This window comes from Thermoascus crustaceus, assembly GCF_041956765.1.
Source record: "Thermoascus crustaceus strain CBS 181.67 unplaced genomic scaffold VTN00scaffold_3, whole genome shotgun sequence".
In the NCBI taxonomy this organism is placed as follows: domain Eukaryota; kingdom Fungi; phylum Ascomycota; class Eurotiomycetes; order Eurotiales; family Thermoascaceae; genus Thermoascus; species Thermoascus crustaceus.
The window spans coordinates 1,506,080-1,521,517 of record NW_027192529.1 but is presented as its reverse complement, the minus strand read 5'-3'; the positions used below and the strand labels follow the sequence as shown (position 1 = coordinate 1,521,517).

The 15,438-nt window shown below is 49.1% G+C and overlaps 7 protein-coding genes and 3 non-coding genes across 10 annotated transcripts; 5 read left to right on the top strand and 5 right to left on the bottom strand.

Moving 5' to 3' along the window:
• Positions 1-576: 576 nt before the first annotated feature.
• On the bottom strand, positions 577-1,518 carry VTN00DRAFT_5737 (uncharacterized protein; the record flags this gene model as incomplete). The annotated part of the gene is made up of 2 exons (XM_069432300.1): positions 577-1,174; positions 1,250-1,518. 2 exons carry the CDS (start codon positions 1,516-1,518, stop codon positions 577-579), a joined length of 867 nt encoding a protein of 288 aa, XP_069288174.1.
• A 113-nt stretch (positions 1,519-1,631) lies between these two features.
• Positions 1,632-2,672, bottom strand: VTN00DRAFT_5736 (uncharacterized protein; the record flags this gene model as incomplete). The annotated part of the gene is made up of 6 exons (XM_069432299.1): positions 1,632-1,735; positions 1,840-1,962; positions 2,302-2,392; positions 2,443-2,472; positions 2,541-2,596; positions 2,651-2,672. The coding sequence occupies 6 exons, from the start codon at positions 2,670-2,672 to the stop codon at positions 1,632-1,634; spliced, it is 426 nt and encodes a 141-aa protein (XP_069288173.1).
• A 650-nt stretch (positions 2,673-3,322) lies between these two features.
• Positions 3,323-3,394, top strand: VTN00DRAFT_t106. Its single transcript has one exon. It is a non-coding gene; the product is annotated as a tRNA-Gly (tRNA).
• Positions 3,395-6,064: 2,670 nt separating this feature from the next.
• VTN00DRAFT_t107 lies at positions 6,065-6,192 on the top strand. The gene has a single exon. It is a non-coding gene; the product is annotated as a tRNA-Leu (tRNA).
• A 231-nt stretch (positions 6,193-6,423) lies between these two features.
• On the bottom strand, positions 6,424-6,566 carry VTN00DRAFT_t87. Its single transcript has one exon. It is a non-coding gene; the product is annotated as a tRNA-Thr (tRNA).
• Positions 6,567-7,754: 1,188 nt separating this feature from the next.
• On the bottom strand, positions 7,755-8,403 carry VTN00DRAFT_5735 (uncharacterized protein; the record flags this gene model as incomplete). Its single annotated transcript, XM_069432298.1, has 3 exons — positions 7,755-7,805; positions 7,859-8,217; positions 8,271-8,403. 3 exons carry the CDS (start codon positions 8,401-8,403, stop codon positions 7,755-7,757), a joined length of 543 nt encoding a protein of 180 aa, XP_069288172.1.
• A 55-nt stretch (positions 8,404-8,458) lies between these two features.
• On the top strand, positions 8,459-8,953 carry VTN00DRAFT_5734 (uncharacterized protein; the record flags this gene model as incomplete). The annotated part of the gene is made up of 1 exon (XM_069432297.1): positions 8,459-8,953. One exon carries the CDS (start codon positions 8,459-8,461, stop codon positions 8,951-8,953), a length of 495 nt encoding a protein of 164 aa, XP_069288171.1.
• A 119-nt stretch (positions 8,954-9,072) lies between these two features.
• VTN00DRAFT_5733 (uncharacterized protein) lies at positions 9,073-11,117 on the top strand (the record flags this gene model as incomplete). The annotated part of the gene is made up of 2 exons (XM_069432296.1): positions 9,073-10,098; positions 10,197-11,117. 2 exons carry the CDS (start codon positions 9,073-9,075, stop codon positions 11,115-11,117), a joined length of 1,947 nt encoding a protein of 648 aa, XP_069288170.1.
• A 495-nt stretch (positions 11,118-11,612) lies between these two features.
• VTN00DRAFT_5732 (uncharacterized protein) lies at positions 11,613-12,879 on the bottom strand (the record flags this gene model as incomplete). The annotated part of the gene is made up of 5 exons (XM_069432295.1): positions 11,613-11,822; positions 11,903-12,065; positions 12,166-12,375; positions 12,453-12,485; positions 12,755-12,879. The coding sequence occupies 5 exons, from the start codon at positions 12,877-12,879 to the stop codon at positions 11,613-11,615; spliced, it is 741 nt and encodes a 246-aa protein (XP_069288169.1).
• Positions 12,880-13,722: 843 nt separating this feature from the next.
• On the top strand, positions 13,723-14,634 carry VTN00DRAFT_5731 (uncharacterized protein; the record flags this gene model as incomplete). Its single annotated transcript, XM_069432294.1, has 1 exon — positions 13,723-14,634. One exon carries the CDS (start codon positions 13,723-13,725, stop codon positions 14,632-14,634), a length of 912 nt encoding a protein of 303 aa, XP_069288168.1.
• Between the last annotated feature and the right edge of the window lie 804 nt (positions 14,635-15,438).

Here is a 15,438-nt window from a genome sequence, read left to right as displayed (position 1 = left end):
AGGTGGCGATCCATTCTGCAGGACCCCTTACCTCCGACCGATCCCTGGAGATAAATGGATTTAATAGCCCTCACACTCTAGTTTATGTCGAAACTCCGTTTTAAGCCCGGCGCTCATGCAGTCTGATTACAATGTAGGATGTCGACCCCGAAAACGGCTTCAATCTTGCGACCACCCCAGTAAATCCGTAGCATACTTCTTTTTGCTGGCCAATAAGTTCTGTATAAATGTCCATCTATTGCACCGAAGTCCTTTTCTCAACTGATCCATGGGATTTAATGTTCTTATCGCAAATACGAAGCACAAAAACGCAGCTCAGAACCCAAGGGTCGAGGCGTTCGGACCCTATGACGTCATCACAAAAGGGGAAACTAGGGCTTCCAGGCCGAAGCCCTAAGGCCCGCTGTAAGTTGACGGTCGAGCAGCCTCCTTGCCAAAAGCATAATCCAAAGCCACGGCTTGTTTGAACTGCATTCCGTCCCTTCTTCTCGGTTCCAGAGATCTATTTTCAGTAGACAGTCGCTATAAATGCACAAATTCCAGGAAATTTTGCATTTATGTAACCACCGGTGAGGATCACAGGTTCAGATCGAGGGTCCCCCAGTCCCATATTTGACCCAACTCGCCGACATCCATGTTCGCAAGATCACTCAAGTCTGTGGTCTGAAATTGTTCCATTTCTGTGACAGGTAAGTTCAGTAATGAAGGCGTGTCTGTTCCGGTCGGGAACGTCTCCAGAGATGAGACTGCATTTGACGTAGAGATATTGCCAGGCGAAGATATACCCCAGTAATTCTGAGCCTCAGAAGACTCCGGTCGTATACCTGAATCCCCAGGGAACGAAGACTGGAAAGCTATTCTTTCTTCCGAAGATAATGAGAGGTTAGCCACTAGTTTGCTGAGGATCGCGTAGCATATTGCACCGTTTTTTGTAAGTTGACGGAGCCGTTCCATCATGCCCACGCCTAATCCAATAGCCTCGACAACCTTACCTCGCTGAGGAAGGCTGCGGTTATTGTCATGAATGATGGCAGAGCACAGAAAGGCTGCTGTATCAAAAATCAGGAAAATGGCGAAATGGAAATCTGCGGTAGCGGGGAATATGCATTCAAAAAGTCGACGTGAAGCATCCATTAGTTTCAGAGAGCGGTCGACAGCTCTTTCTCGAAGACTCCTTTCAGTATTTGACATGTTTGAATCCATACTCCTCGTCAGATACGGTTTCAAAGGACAAAGCATTGTCATATACCCTACAACGTGCAGTTGGCAGCGCTGCAGAGCCACGTAGCGGTATTCCTTTTCCCACTGCAAGTCTGGATCTGTAATTCTATAAGCAGGAGGAAAGGAGGCAAACCACTTCTCAGTTTCCTGCTGGATAATGTCTGCGTGGGCTGGAGACAAAATTCCAGCCGCCACCCCAGGTATTTTAGATATCGCTCGGCCCAATTGGCACTGAAGTGCCATATGAGTTATTGGAGAGGGTAGTTCGGCATGAATATCGGGATTCTCCAACCGCATGTTGGGCAATTCAAAAGAGCAGGCGCTGTCATTGATAATCAAAGGCCGGGACAGCAACGTAGAAATTTGCCTTGTTCTACTTGTCAGCAGCATTCGGTTTCAAAGATCAGAAATTAAGACCCATACCAATCCCAAGCGTATAGAAGACACCAAACTCTCTTTCTCATCTCACAATCAAACTCGGTCATTCCTTCCTCGAAAGAGTTTTTGTGCATGCCTGACGACAAAGATAAGTCAGATTCCTTTTTTCCTTCGACATGATGTGCCCTAACTGCACATAAAAAAAGATAATTCGGGATGCGGTTAGGATTTCAACAATACCTAGTTCCTGGGCCTCATGGATGGCAGCAGCTAAGGTATGCCAGGAGTCAATAAACAAAGATTCCGTCTTGAACCAGTATGTCGTGAGGAACAGCTGCTGGACTTGTGTCAAGCTGCCTTTACCTGGTGATATAGCGTGACTTAGCCGCTGAGCAGCACGATGGTAGCGCTGGCTGAGACTTTGAGGCTTTTCACCGAGCTCCAGTTCAAGTTTCTGCCGTGCTTTTGGATCCAGGAACTGGGTGGAGCATGCACAGACGCGCAATAGAAGGCATGTGAACTCTGGAGTGAGGGCTCGGCAGCTAGCTCTGTCTGCCCACCAACGGGAATACTCATCCGAAAAGGTTGGAGGATAGAGACAGTAATAGTGATAATTGGTATCACCCAAAAAATGTTGGACAAGAATATCTTAGAGGCCGTGAGCAGAAAAATATATGGACTAGGGTTGCCTCAAGTTCCTACCTGTGTAAGGCTTCGGAGGAAGAGTACGTAGAGCGCTTTCCATCTCAGGAGACAAGACGCTCTTAGACTCAGTTAAATTTATATCGGGGCCCTTTTGAGCTTTCAGCAGATATTCAACAGTCTGTCCCATGGCGAACTTACTTCAATACCGTCAGGTCCTACTTGCAAGATCTGCGAGTCGGGAAGATATCCCAGCACTCTGAGATCGTCTGCACCAGCGACAGTTGGTATATCATTACTGGGCAAATCATCCCGCTCTGATTCCCTGGGATTCTCTTGACGGCTTTGTGACGCCCTGATCTCAACATTAGGTAATCACATACTTGAAAACATGGATCTTCTTACAAACCTCGACCGATGTATAGCTCCATTGGCAGTTCTGGACGCCTTCTTTGGCGCAAATCGACAAAGATGAGAGATCCGCCTTGCCTGGCAGTGATTACAGGGCCATTCACGGCTGCACTGGAGAGATGGTCAGAACTATTTTCTTTTTGCTTTGCGCCTGCTCGTGTCTGTATAGATAAACATGCCTTCTGTTTTCGCCGCTGACACTCTGTGCATGCTGCAGCGAGGCGAACAGCTTTTCCACGTCCTGTATGACGATCCATATTATTCCTTCATCTCAATAAATAGATTATGAGATGGGAAATGAGGTAAGATAATACGCTGCAGTTGCATAAGAGAGGAGAGACATAGAAAGAGGGTAGAGAGAGGAGGAACCAATGGAAATGGGTAAACCTGACAAAAGCGACAAGTCGTAGGTCATGTGAGGAGACAAAAAGCAGCGTCAACGGCAGGGCAAATGAAGCATTATTCTCTACATAGTAGGCAATACTTCTTTAAAAAAAGGCATTATAACATAAAATAAAATGAAAAAGCAAAAACCTACAACAGACGGGATTCGCTGGTGGTCACCCACCCAACTACTAACCGCCCGGCGTGTAATACTTAGGCGGCTGCAACCTGCCTCGGGCGGTGACGACCCTACATAGCTTGAAGGTGACAAACATTTCAACAATTAGCACTAGTGGTGTAATGGTTATCATCGTTGCCTTCCAAGCAATGGATCCGCGTTCGATTCGCGGCTAGTGCAAGGTTACTTCCTCCTCCCTTTGTTTTTTCTCCCCTTTGCTCTTTTTCTTTTTCTCTATACTTTCACACTCCAGTGAATCATAACATGGATCAATTTGCTTTTTACTGTATCAATTAGGTCTTCACTTAGGTCTACTATACCATCTACAGTGTATTTGTAAGGCCTGCGGCCATCCACTTCTTGATAACCTTGCCACGCACTTAATGTGACGGCGCTCGGTCATAGTATTATTAGCTAAAACTATGGTAGCTTGTCATACAGAATCGAAAGCATGAGGGGAAAAGGAAAGAATTCGCAGGGCTTCGTGTAACGTGATATATATAGGCAAGTAGGACCGGCAGTATCCCAGAGACAAAGGAATGCTCAACACCGCCTACCTTACCGCCTAGGTGTCTGCCGCGCCGTCACACTTAATCCTTGCATGCGCGCCGCGCATCTCAATCCATCACACTATACCAGCCCTCCTAGACGGCCACGTCTTACAGTTTTGTGTTTAGCTTAGGTCGGACCCCTCATCTTCCAAGTTGCTCCCTATCATTAACAGTCGAATAGTGATTTGATCTGTTGAGCTTCGGACCGATCCTGCTCGTACAGAGGAATCTAGGGAGCTCTGGTAGTGATATTGAGGATGGAAGGAAAGAACTCCGATCATTTCAATCTATCTAACTATATGGCCCTATATGCTCAATCTAGTGGCCTGTGCATCAAATCGATTAAATTAATACAGATCATGCCTCCAGAGCTTAGTCCTCGGAGCTCTATCTTAGGATTCCTATCTAGACATGCTGATGGAGCTCTGCACTCTACAATTATTCTAGATGCTAGGCCTAAGTGCTATTAATGAAGCTTAATAAGTACTATCTTATGTTAGTATTTACTTGTGGAACGGGGTGTCTACACGCATCCTAATAAGGAAACGGAACGGGTTCAATTTACGGAGTAGGATATAGGGAGGCTGTCAAACAAATATAGAATTCTTTTTGGCCCTTTTGTCATATATAGATTTATGCGCACAATTAATCAATTGATTGTCAAGTGCCTATCTAGGGGATTCTCACCCTATCATCGAGTTCTATAGATATACATATTACGTCGAGTGTTAATATATTTCGGGCTCAGGTCCGACATTGAGCATTTCCCATATCGCCTCGGTCCCCAATATTCCTTGGATATAGGGAGAAGGCGACGAGGCAGCCGAGTCCAATATCTTTCAAAAGGCTTATATAGTCGAGATCCGAGCGCCTCATGATATTGTTGCTGACTCCACATTACCTTGGCCAGCTCTTCGGAGCTTCCATATCATACCCTTGCCCACCGGTATTCTCAACTCTACCATCACAATAGTGACCTAGTCTTAGTCTATAGCCTTTAATAGGACAAGTAAGGAAGCAGCCCGCAAATGTGCATTTTGCAGAGCAGATGACCACCTCATCAGCGATTTGTTGAACCAAACAAAGACAAATTTATGAAAACGAAGTGGAAAGGTCGCTATTATCACATGAGAAAGAAACCCAGAGAACGCAAGACGAGGACTATCTGGACCCCAATTGCTCTGCCTGCGGGGATGCACGACACAATGTCCGTACATGTCCTGACCCAGCTGCGCAGGAGTGGCGCTACGAAATCAGATGTCTAACTGCTGGGAAACTGGACACACTGTCAGGACCTGTCCACAAAAACGCAAAGCAATAACTACAGGGGTGCCGGGTCAGCAATCATAACGAAGATAGTGCTACCTCTAGGCTAGCTGGATGGGAAAGAGTCATATGTGTGCTGAAAATTCGACGAGTTCTATAAGTTAGGTGCGCAGGTCAAATAACTGCTGTTGTACAAGCATGGAGCACATTGCTTTTGGAAGATCTGGCTAAATCTGTTCTCCTCGGCTTGACCTTCAGATTGGTCAACTATAGAGTGCATCGCTTTCTGGTCTGTCTTCCGGCGATGACCTGTTTTTGTAATGTATCATCATATTTGTCTATGATATCTTTGGTTGACCGGCCTTTAACCAGTGGAGGATACAGCGCAGCCTCCTGTAGAAACACCAACAAGATCACTAATACGGTCGAGAAATAAGGGAGCTCTGTAAAAAGGACGTGGAAGCCCAATGTCGACTACGATAAATTCCGCTAGTTGACGCTATCGATTCATACGAGAAACCTAGGTAACCCTATGTTTCTAAGCCCTCAATTTACCATAGTTTCTCACCCCGAAAACATCGCCTGTTTTGACCTCTTATTTTGACGGATTTTACACTCGCTTTTTAACTGCTTAATAAGGTGCTTCCGTGATTTAACTGGTTTCTTCTTGGGCCGCGTTCTAACGTAATCCACAAGCGAGCCGTCCACTCGAATACCCATACAAAATGTGATTTTTTTTTTACAGCCGCATATCTCAACATCTATATAATATACCAGGTAGCTTCTTATTATAAGTGTCACAGGCCAGAGACCATAAGGGGACTCAGGCCTCTAGGGCTAAGCCCTCGTAATTCACAAATAGGCCACCTGCAGATGGAAGTGAGGGGCCTATATCTTCATGCACACGACCCCCCGATTCCGCTTTCCTTTTCTTCCTCATCGAAACCTTCTGTATCGCTATACTAGTCATAGACAGCAAAACGGCTGCCGCATTTTCCTGTCACAAAGGTTATGAATTGGTACTCTCACACAGGCGCCAGTGGTGTAATGGTTAGCATTGTTGCCGTAAGTCCACGAGTTGCTTTTCTATATAGTTAAGACGTTCTCTAATAGCCATCTAGTTCCAAGCAATAGATCCTGGTTCGATTCCTGGCTGGCGCAGCCTTTTTTTCTTTTTACTTTCTCCTCTGACACTACAGTTCAACTTGGAAATAAATCCCCCACGTCTACATCTTCTGTAGTCACGCGCATCTCTATAGTATCTCAACTAAGATGCAAAGCCAACTGGTAGTTATCCACGCAGTTGCTACAGTCTTAGCAAATTTGAAGACTATATATCAGGAATTTGATGAAATGTGATTACCATTTTAATGGTGACATAACCAAAAAAATTGCACAAGAGGGGAATCGAACCCCCGATCTCCTCATGTACTTAGCAGTACCTATTGTAGGCATCGTTAGACATTGTTTGGTGTGACTATAATAGAGGGCGGGAACTAACAAGTGAGGCGCCTTAGCCACTTGGCCACTCGTGCCAAAGTTGGTAAAACGGCTCTCATTCTTGTTATCACGGCGACGTTCATGGGGGACAACATTCCTGCCTGTCAAGTTGGCTGAGAAAATCTGTACGCGTCCTCTGCAAGAACTCAGAGAACAGGACAGTACAGGACCCAATTCTTCATCCGGGCGGGGAGCACGGATCACTCCACGTGCTCTTGCGTGCTGGTATCTCAATCAATAATAGGAGAGAAAAAGACAGACATGAAAAGTGCCACTGATGTTTTCGATGTACATACATCACTTCCCCACCAACAAATTGGATGCTCTGCCCTAAAAGTATGTATGTAGGTTCCTAATCATTAACACTGCACCATCCATGGCAAGGTCTAAATATCTCCGTAGCATCCCAGTAGAACCAGTACAAATGGAAACAGAAGCTAGACACTGTCCCACCAAGTCCACCGTTCCGGCACTACAGTACGGTAAAAGCCCATTTGATTTAGTCTATGTTCGCAGTCTGGCGTACTAAGCAAACAAACAAGTAGCGGCACGCAGTTAAGTCTTCAAGCCAAGGTGGTTGGGAGTTGGGGGGAATGAATCACGCATTTAAATACCTAACATTGAGCAACATCGTTTTCGATCAAATCACTCATGCATTGCTAGAACTGCAGACAGATATCTGGGTATGGTCTACAAAACTGGGGACTGCTAGTATTTCTGAAGTACACTGACGTATATATCCAGTAACCACGATGGAAACAGGGCAGACAGGGCCACCTAGCGACTTAGTCCGACCTACAGTCCTCCTCCCGCGGAGTAGGCATTCCTGCTAGGGTCTGTAGACCAAGGAAACCATTGCAGAGCCCCGCAGCTGTGCATCTTGGCCTGTACCCGCAACGACAGAATGGTCTATTAAGCCAAGCATGACGAATTTCTTGAGTATGGAGCCAATTCTCCGAGCAGGTGCTTGATTTACGCTGGCAAGTCCAGACCAAAGGCCAAGAAGTAAGGGCGGAAACCGTTGAATTTGTCAATTAATACCTCTTTCTTATCTAGATATGATTCTCTGGGACAGTAAACACAAAGAAGGAGCGTTCCTATGAATAGTATCGCGAGCGGCGGTTTATATCCAGCCTCGCTCAAAACCTTACAGACACAAATCCAGTGGGAAAAGTAAGAGTTCAAAGAAATTAGGCGGCTTGAGTGGACAATAACTAAAGATGCTATGGGTCATCGGGACCGTTAGAGAAGAGACCTATGCGCATCCGGTGCGTCTGGGCACCGTTAGCAACGATTAGCAATCCAACAAGATCGAGGCGGAACTTACAGCCGGGAGCTTCGGGATCACGACACCCAGGGTGGCTAGGAAGTTGATGATGAAGTACGTCAGGTCGTAGTGGGTGTAGTGAGTACTGAGAAGGAACAAGATGATCGGCACGCTCAGGAGAAACTTCTTGGCCGGCGTATACTGATCACCATTGTCGATCTGCTCCCACATGTTGAGGTTGTCATATGCGCCGGCATTGAACTCGAATGGCACTCCCCGCACCCAGTGGAACATAAGGAAAGAACCGAACATGTACGAGATATTGGTAAGCGTCCACGACGTTTCCTGCGAGACACCGGGTATAATGTCGTAGAAGATCTTCAAGGCGATGATAACAACGAAATGGATCGTCCAAGCACCTGTTTCAGCGTCAGACGTGCTGCAGCGTCCCCTCGAGATCGCGGGAACATACCCTTAGCGTTGACCCAATTGGCATTCAGATTCGGCAGCGCAGCCTGGTCACTGGTATGTTCTATGGACTCCGGCGGCTCCTGGTAGATGATGCTGCTCGACCTTCTCCTCCTTCCCGCATTTGCTTGACTCATCTTGGAATCCGGGGACGACCGGTTTGGTCCCGCGTCGAGTTCCGGAGGGAAGGAGATGGTCCGGGGGATCAGAAGGGAAGACAGTTTGGCGGTATTGTCGAAGAACGGACTCGAAAAAAAGTATAGTGGGAGGCAGAGGAGGGAAGGGCGGGCGAGGCTGAGAGGCGTTGGCAGAGGCCTCGGAGGAGTTAACGGCTTATGGGACTCCGGGAGTGAGATCTGGGAACCGGCTGGGGGTCACGGGAACCAACGAGGCGTCGACAAGGAGGAGACGAACGAGCGTGCAACGACGGAACGAGATTCAGCAGCAATGCAAGAAGAGAACGAGATAGAGAATGGAACGACAGAGGCCAGCTGGAGAGACAAGAGACGAACGAAGAGAAGGGTACGGGGGGAGCAGGAAGGGAAAAGAGCAGCCGCACGGGCCACGGCTATCTGGAAGCTGGACGAGACGAGATTCAGCGTCAATGTTGAATGGGGGGTTCGAGAACGCGCTGCGAAGGAGGGCGAGACTTTCCCGCTGCGAGCGTCGTCATCCACGTCGCGCTAGCCGGCCAAGGCGCTTCTGGCCCGTGGCGCCCCCCGTAAATTTTGGCCGTTGCACAATGAAACATCTCGTCAACCTCTTTCTCCTCCTCTTGAGACCCATCTCCAGACCTGTTCCACGCAATGCCCGACTCCTCGGGAGACGAGAACGACTCCCGGACCGCCTCTGTCGGGCTGCAGCGTCCCCGCAGCAACGGGTCTAGCGACCGGTCGCGACCAAGCTCCCAAGACAGGGGCATCGCGAGGAGACACAAAAGGCAAGGAGCACGCCTGGACCGTCGTGACGTCCGTGATTTTGTTCCCCAAGGAGGCACCTTCAGTTCGACCACTCTGGACGTTGACCCGGATAGTACTTCTAGCTCGGGCTCAGATACATCGAGCGAGGAGGACGAGTCCGCATCAGAAGATGCGAAGGCCTCAGAGGCCCAGCAGCCGTTGGGTGCTGTTCCCCCAGCCATTAACTGGAACAGAGGCAGCAGGAGTGCTATCAGAACAACATTAAGTGGCAGGGTGTCCAAGCCAGCCCAAAACACAGCCACCTCCGGCTTCGATGAGGTCAACGGAAAGTACTGGCGAAGCCGCAGCGCCTCCGTCTCAGCGTCAGATGACGAGGAAGATGCCGGGGTATCCTTACGTGATATGAGCGAAAAGAGTGATTCTGAAGAGGGACAGGTGACAGACGTGAGTCCTGCGCCGAACGGCCAGGACCGATACTTGGACGACTCAGATGATTCTGATTCTGGTGAAGTTTCAGAGGGTGGTGATTCCACCATCATGCTGAACGTCGGCTCTCGCAACGGGCATACTGTCCTTGACGAAACCAATGAGACGACCCCTTCAGAGGTGTTGTTTCAGTCTGACCCTCATCCAGCGCCGGTCAATGGTACAAATGAGCAGACAGTCTCTGACTTGCAGGCGGCTGGGGAGTCTTCCCCGAAGCAATCAAAGGAGGATGCTTTTCGCTCCTTTTCTCGTAAATACGCCACGCCTCCGTCTATTCTTGCTGACCTTGATTCAAAAGACTTGGAAGTCCAGGCTAGGCACTTTTTCTATAACCGTTCCATTCACGATATAGATCTCACGTTGCCAATCGCTTGTACTGAATGTCTGCAGGAGGGTCATCTAGCAGAGGTGTGCCCCTCCAAGGAGGTGCGTTTTTATGTCCGACTTAGTCTTCGGGCCTGTCCAGTTTCCCTATCATATAGTGATATTCTTTCATGATTTTCTGTCTTACTAATTGATATCAGTGCGAACACTGCGGAGCGTGGGATCAACACCAGAGCAGCTTTTGTCCTTCATGGAGAAGATGCCAGAAATGTCGGGAACGCGGACACGATGAGAGGCAATGTCCTTCTGCTCTCAAAGGAAGCGCATCAGAAGTGCCATGTGACTTCTGTGGCTCTGAAAACCACTTGGAACTCGACTGTGATGTAATGTGGAAATTTCCCAAACGGAATCCGTCTCCTGGTCCGATCCTCGTCTCTGTCTCGTGCTGTTACTGTACGAGTAATAGACATCTGGTCGGAGACTGCCCTTCGCTTCCCAGACCAATGTCGTCGTCTTCATGGACGTTGAAACCCTATGACCCATCTATGATAACGAACATCAATGATGTTGTTAGAGGCCGACAACAAGGTCGCCCCTCGAACGGCCGTCAGGGCGGTGGATTGAGGATCAGAGGTCGAGCTGAGCAGCGCTCGCCATCTCCAGAGAGCGATGATGACATGCTAGCAAAGCCGGGGCGCCGGAACCCCGTCAACAGAAACCAGGGCCGCCCAAATATCCGGTTTGGAAGCGGAATCGGCAGGAACAGGGACTTGGCTGGACCACAAGACTCCCGCGGCAGACCTGGTGGTGGTTCCGATATCCGACAGACCTACCGGGATCGCCAGGACTTCTTCGTTGGCAACAACACGCGCCAACGCTCTTTGTCGCCCAACCCTCATCCCGTCCGGGGACGAGGCGTGAAGGATAGCTGGCAACCCAGGTCACCTCCGAACAGTCGCTCAAGACCCCCGCCGCCTCGACGCGGAAGAGGTGGCGGTAATGGGGACGGCAATGGCCGTGGCGGCGGACGCGGAGGCAAGAATAAACGGGGCGGGAATGGAGATGCCTATCGCCCGATGCCAAGCGCGGGGAAAAAGGCCTGGGACAAATTTAGACTCTAAAGACGCTAAACATGATGGTTCCAACTTGTATACCCCTGCGTATTGTCCACATTCCATATGCTTGGCGTTTTGAGATCGGTCGGTCTGTCGGTTCCTTGGCATCGATGACCTCGTGATGAGCTTTTTTTGAACGCCGTTGATACTTTGGAGACGTTTGGTTACGATGTAAAAATATGGTCTTCCTTGTCCAATAAAATATGGGACGGCCTTCTGTTAATCTGCAGCAGCCTACCTCGTTGGATCAGATGTGATTCTGCTTCTGCTGGCGGCAGACGGGGAAAAAAAAGTCGCGTTGTTCGTAAAATGAGATACCAATAATGGAAAGAAACCGGGGCGAATCACTAATCCTTGTCACCCTTTCTTCCGGTGACGTATTTCTAATAATAGCGGCGTTCCTATTCCAGATCTATACTACCTCGAATCCACTAGTAGATTGATCGCTTTAGGATATCATGAGAACAGGAAAAGATCAACACAGTACCGTATGTACATGTTTCATCCCTCCTTCTCATCCGTGGCAGGCTTATCGCCGCCCCTGTGTCCAACAAACCCGTTCTCCAGGACGTCGATCAGATCGTCCAACCTCTCGATCCAGAGATCCGTGTGTTCGTGCTCCTTGAGGTGCGTGTTGCGCTCGTTGAGGAGCAGCACCGTCGCGGCGCCCGCGGTGTGGCCGGCCGTCATGTCGTCGATGCTGTCGCCGACCTAGCAGTGAAAAACATTTCAGTACCGCAGGATTGCAAATTGCTAGTCAAGCCAAGTAGGTGGGATAGGAGCCCACTTACCATGATAAGGCTGTCAGCCCGATTATCAAGACCCCATTCCCGCGCAATGTGCAGGATCCCAGCGGGGTCGGGCTTGGGCAGGAGATCGGGGGTGTCGCGGGTGATGATGGGGAGGAAGACGTGCGTGGGGAGATGGGTTTTGAGGAGATGCGTTACTGGTGCTCTGTACCCGTTTGGTCATAATCCCTTATCTTAGTATGCAAATTCATTTCCATGACGTTTCAAGACACCTGTCATGGGAAAAGAAATAATTCGTCACTCACTCAAAGTTCCGCGTACACAATGCCCTGCGCATTTTCCGAGACTCGAGGTAGTCCATGAGCTCCACGAGCCCCGGCTGCGGCTGCTGCTTCAACATCGCTTCGCGCTCGATGGCTTGGATTTTGGATACGGCGTCGGAACGCTCCTTGTCTGTTGGGAGGCTCCGGATGTGTTCTAGGATGTCGACAGATTTGTCGATTCCTAGTACGGCTCTGGAGATGATGAGAATGTTAGAAAGAGAGAAATTGGGCGGGCGATATGTTGCCTGCTGTAGTGGTAGGATACGTACCGCATCTCTCCGAACATATAGTTCTGTGGGAGGCTGTATTGATGTTAGTAATAATTCCCTCCATCGTATGTTTAGGATAAGGACGTTGGCACATATTGAAGGTCTCTCCTCTTCATGTCTCTCATAGACAGGCAGTAAAAGCTGTGCAATTAGGAATTAACACGGGAGAAGACTAAAAGATCCATTCTTTGCATGCTAACAGAAGGGGTATCAAGCAAATCAACCAATTGTAAACACGATTGTTCCATCTTTTATCAAACAGCACCGAGTGACAAAAAGGAAAGCAAAAGCGTTTTCCTCACCATAACGTGCCATCAACGTCAAACACGATCCCCTTCAATGGTGGCGCTTTTGACTCCTTTGCCAATTCCGGCTTCAATGGGGCGAACCTGCGTTGGCGCAGCGGGTATCCTGGAACGGAGGACATCACTCGAGGTAAGGAAAATAGCAGCCGATTAGAGGGTCTAAACATCGATCTATAGATGGGTAATAAGGGAACTTTGGTTACCTTTTCTTTGTTCTGTGAGTCAGCTGCGTCCCTAGTGAGAAGACGTGGGGATGGAGTTGATAAGTGTAGATCTTGCATTGGTGGTTCTGGGGCGCGGGGTTTTACCCTTTACACCACCGGTCCTAGCCCATCTGATTCTGTGAGCAGACCCATCAACTGCATACCTCCTACTTCTGACCAGCAACATATTGTCGAAGACAGCTATCAAGACACAGGACGAGATCAGGCTGTTTTGCAGTGCGGCCCTTCCAATCTGACGTCGTTGCCCAAAGAGCGCACCGCATCTCGTTCTTTCCTCTCGAACCAAGTTGAAGGCTGCCAAACATCTCTCCAACGGCGTTGGAAGAGATGGCCTCTCACCATCTCCATCTTACTGTTATCATCCTATCTTTCCTTGACTCATGCCTTGGTTCTAGCTAATAGCCTTAGTGAAGTGTTCCATCTGATCTTTCAACATCAGAACCTCCAATGTATTTCACACGTCGTGGGGAGCTCCCCTACGATGACCATGGCCGTCTCAATGTCAGATCCGGGGACATATTTTCCCTTACGCTCACTCTGATGATTCTCAAAACATTATACGCAGCTTCATATGTGTTACGTGTCTTCAATCCAACACTACGTCCCAGGATCGTCTGGTCATTGATCGACAGGGCTGAGCACCGGATCATGAGAATCTTAACATCTCTGATAGCGATGGACACCTATCGACCGATGGCTTCTACCAGGACAGGTACTGAGTACAGCTTATCCTTTCCATTCATGGATGGAAACATGGACCGCCGTTTCTTCTGTGCACCGTCAGATGTGGCGGCCGGTGCCATGGAGAGCGTCTCGGCCTTTAACAGGCAATCCGAAAGTACCAACGACCATAGGGCCGCTGCCATACATATGACGGAATCGGACAATCTGACTCGGTCTGGTTTTCAACACACTCACAGGGCGAGCTTGAGTGGACCTCCAGTGATTCCTCCTCCGATTACTCTGCCGCCAATTCGACTCCGCTCATCCGACGGCACCGATGAGTTTGTGTCCGTCTCAAATATGCCTGTCAACGTCTCTCACCAGTCATACCATTCCGTCAGCGATTCCGTGTATTCATCGATGTCCAAAGAACAGCAAGATGGTATTAACCGGAAGACCTCTGCTCCGTCGAGCGTGCAAGCATCTGCCTCGAGCGCAGCGCTTCCGTACACACAACTCATACCACAGACGCCGTTTTTTACCTCCGGCAGCAGGCGTTCTTCGACGCGCTCCGTTGGACCCGAGGACACTAGATTCTGGAGTAATTCGCATTCTGAAACAGAAAGCTTGGGTACAGACCTCCATTACTTGGGGTTGACCAAAAGTATTTCAAGCAGCCTGGGGAGCCCAACAAGCCCCGATTTGCCGTATACATCCCTTGCGACAGTGCCTCAAGGCAAGTCTCAAGGCATTGTAAATGGCGCACATACAGGGGTGAGGCCGTTCTCTGCGCCGATGTACGTGATGGAATCTTCCAAGCCTCATGATCTGCCTAAGCAGCCATACCTACCCTTGAGATCCGGAAGTGGGAAATCTCAGCACGTCGACACACGGGTTCCGCACAAACCCTTTCTCCAGCGACAGCAGAACCTAGAAGGGTCGGCTGTGAGCCTGCGAGTGCCGAGCATGACTGAGATAACCGCGGTATAGTCCGAAGACGCTGCCGGATAGTGACCCAATTGACTTGTACGTGTTGTAGATCTGAGACTCCTGTTGGAAAACCATTTCGGAGACGGAATATCATCGCTCGGCGGTGTATGAAGCTTGTCTTGCGCGAAGGTGCAAATGCTCTTATATGGTTATGTTCATGCCGCACAAGGATCTTGGGTTCCTGTTTCCTGTGTTCCATTTTTCTGTCAAAAGAGCGGCTGAACCAGAAGCTCAAAAGAAGGCTTTGCAATGATCAAGTATGAGTTCGAGTACGACTGTTCAATAGACGGAGCATGATCGAAGCGAAGAGGTATGTATAGAGTTGTACCAATACTAAATCATCGTTGTTCCAACCACAAGGCCTTCGGTGTTGGGAATATTGATGTCGTCGATGAGATCCCATGGCTCGAAAAACGCCTGCAACATACATAGATAGGGGGGACGAACTGCTCTTGTATCTTGCAAGGTACTGTCCGCTCGGGGACGCAAAGGATATCAGAATTTCAGAGAGCTTGGCGACCGAACTATCATTATGGTCTCGTGCAACATTGCTGTCAATGAGTACCACGTACATTTGCATGTACATCCATAGGACTACCCGATTGGATAAGTCGTCCGCTGTTCAATTCAATACGCTTAGACACAGGACAAGGTGACAGAACAACCATTCTTGTGAAACGCCCTGTCCAAAACCACAATCTGCGTCATGCCAAGTGTTCTGTGCAAGGACTCGATCCTCTTGTTGGAGCTCCCCATGCATAACCGCACTGCAGATCGGCCATCCCTAGCATGCCAGGACAACGA